The following is a 10,949-nucleotide window of genomic DNA, read 5'->3' as shown; positions in this document are numbered from 1 at the left end:
AACAAAACAGAATAAAACAAAACAGCAATAACAAAAGCCCAAGCAACCAAACAATAAAAGAATGTTGTTGTATTAACTTTTAGAAAATTTTCTAATATTCCAAGTCAATGACATCAAAGTTGCCCTAATTCTCACTTTTCAATTTTTTTAATGGATAAAAGCTGAAGCAGTTTATTCATATTTGTAAATGCTTTTCTTCATGCAAAAATATATCACTATTTTCAAGCTATTAAAAGAATGAATGTTAAATGATAGAACTAATTTTTGAATGAAAAGAATCTCCAAATTATATTATCAATTAAATATAATTTTACTTTGAACTGTAGTTCTTTAAGATTTTTAGATCTTATAAAATAATTTCCATACATTGATATTACCAAGGATAGAAAGTGTTATTTAAGGGAAAACAGGTAATATGTTCATAACACAACACACACTATGAACATGTATTAAAGGATAACTACATTCAAAATACATTAAAATGCTACCATTATAGTTAACTAGCTACGTTCATATAGTGAAATTATAGAAGTTATTCTATAACTGAAGATCTTTAATGGAATTCAAAACATAAAAATATAGGCCAATTTGTGGAAACCATTCAGCTTGCTTGTGCTTAAAAAATATCATTTATCCTGGTGGATGGTATATTCAGCTTACGGCTCTGTTTTCCTTTTTTTCTTCTTTGAAGACTTGTAAAGACATATACAAATTATTGGAACTCCAGCAGAGTCGTAACAATCAATAAAACGATCCATCCATTTGAACATCCACAGCCAAGTGGACAGTCTTTGAAAAAGGGACTTACTGAGACACCAAAACCAGGAGGATTTGCAGTGGTAGGTGTTGTGGGATGGGGACTGGGAGGGGGAGGGGGAGGGAGTCGTTCTTTTCCACATATTGAAATTGGAGGCTGCCACGTATTATTGCTCTCACAGACGACTATGTTACTTCCGTGAGGAAAAGCTCCTGGTTACATTTAAACATGACCTTTGCACTGTAGTAATATTTCTTACTAAATCCTGATGTCAGCTTTCCATTTTTAATGACTGGATATGGACATTTGACCACTTTGCACTCAGGAGGGTCACTACTCCATACATCCTTGCCAGAGCAATGAATCTGGCTGTTTCCAACAAGTGAGAATTCATCCCCACCAGATGTTTCATCGCATTTGTACGTTGCTACGTCATTATATCCAAATATGTCCTTGTGGCTCGGGGAGAAGGTTCCATTATTTATCTTTGGAGGTGGTGCACATAAAATCTTTTCACATTGTGGAGGCTGGTCATTCCACTGCACATTTGATCCTTTAACAATACAACGCAGAATTTTGCTGCCAATTAAGTAAAAACCCTTATTACAAACAAATTTAATTTGTGTTCCAAGCTGAATACTTTCATTTATAAGGTGTATCTTCCCGTTTAAAGGATCATTCTGCTGTTGACATGATTTTTTGGAACAAGCGTTCTTTGAAATGGCTGACCTCTGGCCATTTGCCTCATAAACGGTGGAGATATTTGAAGTTCTTCGTGTATATCCTGGTTTACAGGCATATTCTACTCTTTCTCCAGCCCCATAAGTGATCTTAGGGATGCCAACGATCTGCATGCTTTCAAATGTTGGTGGCTTACCACAGGCATCCGAGCATGTGGACAGTAGAACCACTAGAAAGGTTCCAAGGAAGCACCCAGGAGCAATGTGACTCTGGGGGTGTTGGAGCGGCACCATGCTCAGCACAGTTCGGTTCTCCTTATAGCAACTGAAAAATCCAGGAGAAAGGCAGTCTTCTTAGTGTGATTGTTATACGTAACAATCCCCAAATCCACCAAGTGTTAATGCAATAAAATTGGTGGGTGTGGCCTGGACCACGCCCAGGAACTAATTTACTAAGAGTAGTCTAGAAGAGCTTAAGGTCAGCCTGATTGGGATGGATATATCAGTGTTAATGTAACCTCACTGACAGATGTAGGGAGATTTGTGTCACCCGCCCTTAACCACAGCCCTTACGCCTTGTTCGTGGATAATTCCCTACCCACCTAGTATTTCTAATTTATATTTTAAATATTATTTTTGATTTATGTATTTTTATGTGTATGTATGTTTTGTCTGAATATATGTAAATGCGCCTGTGTCACGCAATGCCCAGGTACCAGGAGAGTGGGATCCCCTGGAAGTGAAGTTCTGGGGTGCTGGGAACCAAACCTGGGTCCTCTGCAAGAGCAACTAGTACTCTTAATAGCTAAGCCATTTGTCCAGGCCCTTTCTGTTTTCTTGAACAGTGAGTGATTCTTAGATGATTCGTTACTAGGATTTTCTGTCTGGATTCGCCCCTAAACAAAGCTGAAGGAAATATTTATGTGCAAAGTCTATTTGGAAGATTCCAGAATGCCCACGTGAGGAACTGGGGAAAATGAAACGAAGAAAGAATAAAAACAAAATTAAAAAGGCTTTAATGAGGAATTTACCCCTTTGGCAAGGGGATGAATCTAACTGTGGACTCCTTTAAGAGGCCATTGCAGTGTACTCAGAATTAGCTTACAGTATGGTAACATCAAATACTGCGGTACTTAGGCTCTTGGAAAGTAGCACCGGGTACGTGACTCTCAACCGTATGCATTCAGGAAATACCTCCTAATTACAAGAAAGGCCTTCCTGCAACATAAAAGGATTGAGGAGAGAAATGGGCCAATCTGGGTATAATATTGCTCTCTGCTGAAAATTGTTTATCAGCACTAGCAAAGCGTTTGACTGCATGCACACCGCTGGGACAGTCTCCTGGTCTCCGCATACTGCTATGATTATACACCTCGTTTTAGAGCTGCTCGTCCTTTGCTTCCTTTCTCCCAGGAATTACAAAGTATGTGGGTATCAGGAGGAAAAATTGCCTCAAGCTTTTCCTGATCTGTCAGAAATCTCTTAAACAACCAAAGCATGAGGGACAAGCTACATCGAAGGCCAGCGGTTTTTCCTAGGAAATTAAAAAAAATAATGAGGCAGAAACAGGCTTGAGATTTGGAAGGGAAATGAACTACTTTAGCAGCTTCGTTCTGAAAGTGAGCTAATCGACTTAGGGGTTTTTGCTCACAGCTTTCAAAATTCCTTTTTCCACCCCCAGTTTCAGTTGTCTGATGTCAGTACCCATTTCTTTCATTTTCCAGGTCTTTCTCATTCTACCTGTAATAAATCAACCTGGAAACATTTTTGACCTTTCCTCTTTCCTACCTTTTTTCATTTCTTCTTACCTAGAGTTTTATTTTAAAAAGCAACAAAAGACAAAGTAGCTCACACTTCTCTGGACACATTGTACCTAAACTCATTCCGATGTGTATTCCCCTCTGCTGACTACTTCTGTAGCTAATATATTCATATTACCAAATTGAATCACTTAAAACAATTTTATGTGATTTATTTTTATTTTATGTGTATGAATGACATGCCTGCTTTTATTAAGTGCACCTGTGTCATGAAGTGTCCACAGAGGCTAGAAGTGGGCATTGGATCCCCTAGAATTGGAATTATGAACGATTGTTAGCAGCCCTGTGGGTGATAGGATTCAAACCCCGTCTTCTGCAAGAGGAGCCAGTGATCTTAACCACTGAGCTAGCTCTCTAGCCCTCAAGTCACTATTTGTCCATTCTGTTTGAATTTACTTGCTCTCCTGAGATCAACACTATTGATCTATGAGTACAATTCACAAAGTTTAAGTTAAAAACAGATTGTCACCTCTCAAACCAACCATATCCCCTCATCTTGCATAATTTTGCTGCTTTTGCTACATTTTATCGTGGTAACTTGCATTATCTTTTATCTACATCTTAAGTGAAAAAAGTGTTTTTTTAGACAGTTTAATATCACTTATTTTCTATACCTAATCAGTCTTACAGATTTTGCTTCCTAGAAAAACATTTTTTTCTGCTGATGCACAATAAATCAGGATATATCTTTGACTCAGCCTGGTTAATCTTTGGAAATTCCAATTTCCCTAAAGGTATTTAAACACATTCTGTACTGCCAGTGAGTGTCTCACACTGGTTTCAGGAACTTATCACTCTTCCAATTTATCATCAGCTTTTCCCCTGACAGCTCTACTATAGTGTAATAGACAAGTAAAATTATATATAATATTATATATATTCACTGTGAACAATATTAGGTAATGATATACATTCTGAAGGGTCTACCACAATGGCATCATTTAGCTATGCATAAACTCACATATTCATGACTTTGTGTTTTGCAGTGGGTACCTTTACAGCTGATTCTCAGAAAGAATGAAGCACTAAAATGCTATTGTCAACTGTAGTCACTTGGCTGTAACATGAGATACACAGAACTTATTTTTCTTTCATAATAGACTTTATGCCATTCAACTGGCATCCTTCCAACACCTACCTCAGCCCTTCCCAATGACCACATGACTCTATACTATGAGTTTGATATTTTTCAAATTCCACATATGAATAAAATCAAATAATTTTTGTATTTCTGTCCCTGGTTTATTTCACTTCATTGTGTTACCCATATTGTTGCAAATGAGAGGATATCCTGTTTTTATCTCCTCTGATCTAGAATAATCTTCATATACATGCACATATGTATTACATTGAATTTATTCATCCATCAGTGTGCACTTTAGGTCTATTAGATATCTTCTGTTCTATGAATATTGTGAAGTACTTGGGGTGAAGATATCTCTTTGATATACTGAACTCATTTCTTTTTAATATATAGGACCCAGCAGAAGAATTACTGGGTCATGTGGCACTTCTATATTAATTTCAGAGCTCCCATGCTGTATTCCAAAATGCTCACACATATTTAAATTCCCAGTGAGCTTTTCTCCAAGTTCTTGGCAGTATGTGCTATCCTTCATCATTTTGGTAATAGCCACTCTTATGGTGTGAGATGATGTCTCGCTGAAGTTGATTTTCATTTCCCTGACTTTTGATGTTGAGAAATTTATTTTGGCCAGTTATTTGTATTTATTTTGAGAAATATTTATTTATATACTCTGTTTTTATTTTCTTGCTATTGATTTATTGACTTCCTTAATGTTTTAATTATTAATCCTTTATTAAAGATGCTTCAGTAGTATTTTCTCCCCTTTCAAAGATGTTTCTTCAATCTGTTTATTGTTTAATTTGTTGCTCAGAAGCATTTGCTTTGATGTCATCCAGTTGGTTTTAACTTTTTGTTTATGCCTGTGCTTTTGGAATACCCCAAAATCATTATATTCAAATGTATACATTATTTTTGGAATTGTGGATATTTAAAATATAATTCTCTAATAGGTGGACATGAGATACATTTCTATTTATGTCTTCTTCAGTAATATTTCATATGTATATATTTTACCTCCTTTGTTAAATCTATGCCAGATATTTCTTAAATTATTGAAATTGTGAATTGGGAATTTTATTAATGTCTTTTTCTGCTGTTTCTATTTACCAGCAATACAACTGATTTTGGTATGCTGATTGTGTATTCTCAACTTTAATTATTTGTTTGTTTTGTGGTAATCTTTATAGTATTCTATGTACTGGGTCATGCCATCTACAAACATAATTTACTTCTTCATGTCTGACTTGAATGCCTTTTTATTTCCTTTTCCTGCTTGAGTTTTGGACTTGAATCTTAGATTGATTTTGAATAAAAGTGGCAACAGTTTGTTCTGTGTATAATCTTACAGAAGTATACAAGTTTCATGTCACTGAGAATGATGCTAGCTATCAACTTGTCATACACAGCCATTATTATAGTTCAGTTATATCCATCTATAACTGTTAAGCTGGGAGCTTTTATTAGGAGCACATATTAAATTTTGATAAATAATGTTTTCTGATTTTATTGAGATGATATGATATTTTTGTTGTTCATTTTGTTAGTACCATGTATCATATTGATTTGGGTATGTCTAATCATTCTTGTATTCCAGGAATAAATCCCACCTGATTGTGGCCTATGTTCCTTTAAATGTGTGGCTTAATTTTGCTTTTTTCTAGTCTTTTAAGGATTTTCACATCTCTGTTAATCAAGGATATCTGTCTGGTTTTTTTTTAGTAGTTTGCTTGTCTAGTTTTAATACCAAAGTATTCATAGACATATAAAATAAGTGAAAAATATTCCTTCCCCTTCAAAACTTTTGGAATATTTTCAAAAAGATTGGTATTAATTCTTTAGTTATTTAAGGAGATATTGTTATCTTTTCTTCTAATAGTTTCATAATTTATTTTTAAAATTTATTATTGAGAATTTAAAATTTCATACAATATTTCCCATTCACATTCAGTCTCCCTCCCCCATCCATGTCCCCTCTACTGAACCCTATGCACTCTGCCATACTCCTATTCATTCAGGTGTTTGAACCCAAATGTCCTTCAGTGTAAATTTGTCCACTGGAGCCTAGTCAGCCCATCCAGTGGTTATATGTAAGTCATACTCTCCCTCAGCTGCTAGAGAAAAACAACAAGTTTCATATAAAGGAAAGCCCATCAGAATGACAGCTGACTTTTCAATGCAAACTATGAAAGCAAGAAGAGCCTGGAACAAAGTATTCTCAGTTCTAAACAACCATGGATGCCAACCCCAAATACTTCATCCAGCAAAACTATCTATCAAAGCTGAAGGGGAACAGAACATTTTCCATAACACAAATAGACTGAAAGAATTCATGTCTTCCAAACCAGCACTACAGAGAATACTGGAAGCAGTGAAAAAGACCAAGGAGAGGAATGAGTATGCACTAAAGGCTACAGAAAAAAATAAATAAATAAAGGTATAACAACAGAAACACAAAATAGGGCCACTGACACAAAGAAGTTGAAATGACAGTACACAATTCTCACCTTTCAATATTAACACTCACTATCAATGGCCTCAACTCCCCTTTCAAAAGACACAGGCTGGTGCAATGGATCAAGGAAGGAAACCCATCTTTTTGTTGTCTTCAAGAAACTCATCTGATCTTCATGGATAGACACTATGTTAGAGTGAAAGGATGGAAAAAATAGTCCAAGAAAATGGCCCTAAGAAGCAAGCAGGTATTGCAATTTTAATATCTGACCAAACAGACTTCAAATTAAAACTCATCAGAAGAGATAATCATTCTAATCAAAACTGACCAAAAAGATATTACAATCATGAACATTCATTCTAATAAAAATTGACCAAATTGACCAAAAAGATATTACAATCATGAACATTTATGCACCAATCTCTGGAGCACCAAATTTCATAAAATCAGTAGTCCAGGACTGTAAAAAAAAAGATTGGCACCAACTCAGTAAGAGTGGGTGAATTTAATACCCACTTTATTCAATAGAAATGTCAACTGGGCAAAGAATAAACAGAGATATTTGAATTAAATGACATATTATATGAAATGGTCCTAACAGATATATACAGAATATTCCACCTAACCACCAAAGAATACACTTTGTACTCAGCAGCTCATGCAAGTTATTCTAAAATTGACCACACTCTGGGGCACAAAACAAATCTCAATAAATACAAAAAACTGAAATAATTCCATGCGTTCTATCAGACCACAGTGCAATAAAGCTTATAATCAACAGCAAAAGAAGCTCTAGTAAATACATGAACTCATGGAGATTAAACAACACACTCCTGAACCATGAATGGGCCAAAGAAGAAATTAAGAAAGAAATAAAAGGATTCCTGGAACAAAATGAAAATGAGAGCACAATACAACAAAACCTCTGGGATACCCTAAAAGCAGTCCTAAGAGGTAAGTTTATAGCTCTTAGTGCCTACATTAAAAATCAGAAAGAGCATATGTAAATGACTTGGCAATACAACTCAAGACTCTGGAAAGGCTAGAACATACCAACCCAAAATTAGAAGATGAGAAGGAATAACAAAACTCAGATCAGAAATTAATGAAATAGAAACAAAGAAAATAATACAAAAGAAATAATGAATCTAAGAGCTGGTCCTTTGAAAAGTTAAATAAGGTAGATAAACCCTTAACCTAGTTAATCAAAATGAAGAAAGAACAAATAAATTAAAAAATCAGAGATGAAAGGGGAAACATCACAATGGACACCAAAAAAATCCAGAACATTGTAAGGGAATACTTTAAAAATGTATACACCATTAAATTTGAAAAGCTAAAAGATATGGATGAATTCCTAAAATTATGGCCACTACCAAAGTTAAAACAAGAAGAGATCAACAGCCTAAACAGACCCATAACAAACAAGGAAATTGAAACAATAACACAAAACCTCTCAACTGAAAAATACCCAGGCCCAAATGGATTCACAGCAGAATTCTATCAGACATTCAAAGAAAATCAACAACAAATACTTGCAAACTTCATACAGACATACATCAAAAAGATCATCCACCATGATCAAATTGGCTTCATTCCAAAGATGCAGGGATGGTTCAATATTCATGTCAATAAATGTAATGAAACATATAAATGGACTTAAAGACAAAAAGCACATGGTCATCTCAATAGATGCAGAAAAGGCATTTGACAAAATCCAACATGCATTCATGTTAAAAGTCCTAGAAGGAGTTGATCTGGAGGGAACATACTTCAACGTAATTAAAGCGGTATACAACAAACTCATAACCAACATCATCCAAAATGGAGAAAACCTGGAAGAATTCTCATTAAAATCAGGAACTGGATAGGACTGTCCACTGTCTCCACTCGTTTTCAATACAGTGCTCAAAACCCTTGCTACAGCAATAAGACAAGAGAAGGAAATCAAAGGAGTTACCAATTATAAAAGAAGTGTTCCCATTATCCCTATTTGCAGACAATATGATACTACACATATGGGATCCCAAAAATTCCACTAGAAAACTGTCAGAATTGATTAATGCTTTCATAAAAGTGGAAGATTACAAAATCAATTTACAAAAATCAGTAGCCTTTCCACATAACAATATCAAGCAATCAAAAAAGCACAAGAGGAAACCCTCCCATTCTTGATAGTCTGAAAAAAATATTTATGAGTAAACCTAACCAAAAACATTAAACATCTCTACAATGAAAATTCCAAAACTTTAAAGAAGGAGAAAGAGGAAGAGACTAGGAGATGGAAAGTCTTACCATGCTCATGGATTGGTAGAATCAATATTGTGAAAATGACTATCTTACCAAAAGCAATTTATAGACTCAATGCAATCCCAATCAAAATACCCATAACATTCTAAACAGACCTTGACAAAATCATCCTAAAATTTATGGAATCACAAAAGAGCTCAGATAGCCAAATCAATTTTGGACAAAAAGAACACTACTGGGGGGATCACCATACCAGATCTCAAATTATATTACAGAGCTATAGTTATAAAAACAGCATGGTATGGGCATAAAAGTAGACATATAGATTAACTATTAATCACAATAGAAGACCCAAACTTGAGTTCATATAATTTCAGCCATCTGAACACCTATGAATACACAATGGAGGAAAGGTAGCATCTTCAACAAGTGGTGCTGGCAAAACTGGATCTCCACCTGCAGAAAAATGAAACTTGACCCTTATGTTTCACCCTGAACAAAAGTCAACTCCAAATGCATCAAAGATTTCAATACAATACCTGAAACCTGGAAACTGCTAGAAGACAACATAGGCAGTGCCCTCCAAGGTATAGGCATAAGAAAGGACTTTCTAAACCAGAAACCAGCTGCTCAGGCACTAAGGTCAACAATCAATAAGTGAGACCTTTATAAATTACAAATTTTCTGTACATCAAAAGAAACAACTAAGGAAGGGAAGAGTAAACCTACTGAATGGGAGAAAATCTTCACCAGATACACAACCAACAGAGGAATAATATCCAGAGTATACAAAGAACTCCAAAAAGAAAGAAATAAGAAGCTAAACAAATAAAAAGATGGGTGATAGACCTAAACAGAGAGTTCTCATGCAAAGAAATAAAAGTGGCCAAGAAGCAAATTTAAACGTGCCCAACATCCTTAGTAATTATAGAAATGCAAATCAAAGCCACTTTAAGACTTCACATTACCCTGGTCAGATTGGCCAACATCAAGAGAATGGAAGACTCCAAATCCTGGAGAGGCTGTGGAGAGAGAGGAATGCTCATTCCCTGCTGAAGGGATTGCAAAAACTCATGCAACTACTATGGAAAGCAGTGTGGAGAACCCTCAAAAAACTAAAATGAACATACCATATGATCCAGTGATAGCACTCCTTGGCATATACCCAAAGGACTCATCATACTGTAGAGGTACCTGTACATTCATGTTTGTTGCTGCTCTCTTCACAATAGCTAAGAAATGGAAACAACCTAAATGTCCCTCAACTGATGAATGGTTAATGAAAATGTGGTACATCTACTCAATGGAGTTCTACTAAGCAGTAAGAAAAGATGAAATTATGAAATTTGCAGGTAAATGGATGGAGCTAGAGAGTGTTATACTAAGTGAAGTAACACAAATGCAGAAAAGCAAGTGACGTGTGTTTTCCCTCACTTGTGGGCTGCAGCACCAATCCCTTATATGTGAGTATATAACCAGGATCAATGTAAAGACAAAGGATACATGGAAGTAAAGGGAAAGAAACAACCTGAAAAGGAGATAGGAGGGAACAGATGCTACTTGAGGGAGGTGGAAAAAATGTGAATAATTGGGAGAGAGGAGAGGCAGGAGGGACATGCAAGGACCATGGTGTGGGGGAGAGAGGGAAATCAGGAAGGGAAAGATGGCAGGAGTTGGGAGGTATTGGGAGGATGGGAATAATGAGGGGGCTATGACTAGGAAGGGAGGGAGGATAGAGGCTGGTTGGGAGGAAAAAAAGAGTAGAGATGAGTGAATCTTGGGGGATTAGGAAACCTAGAGGGAAAAGTGATGACCTAGAAACCCTATGAGAAATGCTCATAGAGTATCTGAACATTCATGCGTATATTATATCTAGGAGCTTCTTGGAAGGGAATGCAGTGCG

At 35.8% G+C, this 10,949-nt stretch overlaps 1 protein-coding gene across 1 annotated transcript; it reads right to left on the bottom strand.

Moving 5' to 3' along the window:
• Positions 1-942: 942 nt before the first annotated feature.
• Positions 943-1,731, bottom strand: LOC103736314 (membrane cofactor protein-like). The gene has a single exon (XM_008835798.1). The coding sequence runs from the start codon at positions 1,729-1,731 to the stop codon at positions 943-945; it is 789 nt and encodes a 262-aa protein (XP_008834020.1).
• Positions 1,732-10,949: the final 9,218 nt, after the last annotated feature.

Source organism: Nannospalax galili, unplaced genomic scaffold (genome assembly GCF_000622305.1).
Source record: "Nannospalax galili isolate Female #2095 unplaced genomic scaffold, S.galili_v1.0 scaffold417, whole genome shotgun sequence".
Classification (NCBI taxonomy): domain Eukaryota; kingdom Metazoa; phylum Chordata; class Mammalia; order Rodentia; family Spalacidae; genus Nannospalax; species Nannospalax galili.
Note: the sequence above shows the minus strand (reverse complement) of the source record. Positions and strands in the feature narration are given on the sequence as shown.

Coding starts and splice junctions, on each gene's coding strand:
- LOC103736314 (XM_008835798.1), bottom strand. CDS start 1,731: ATGGTGCCGCTCCAACACCCCCAGAGTCACATTGCTCCTGGGTGCTTC.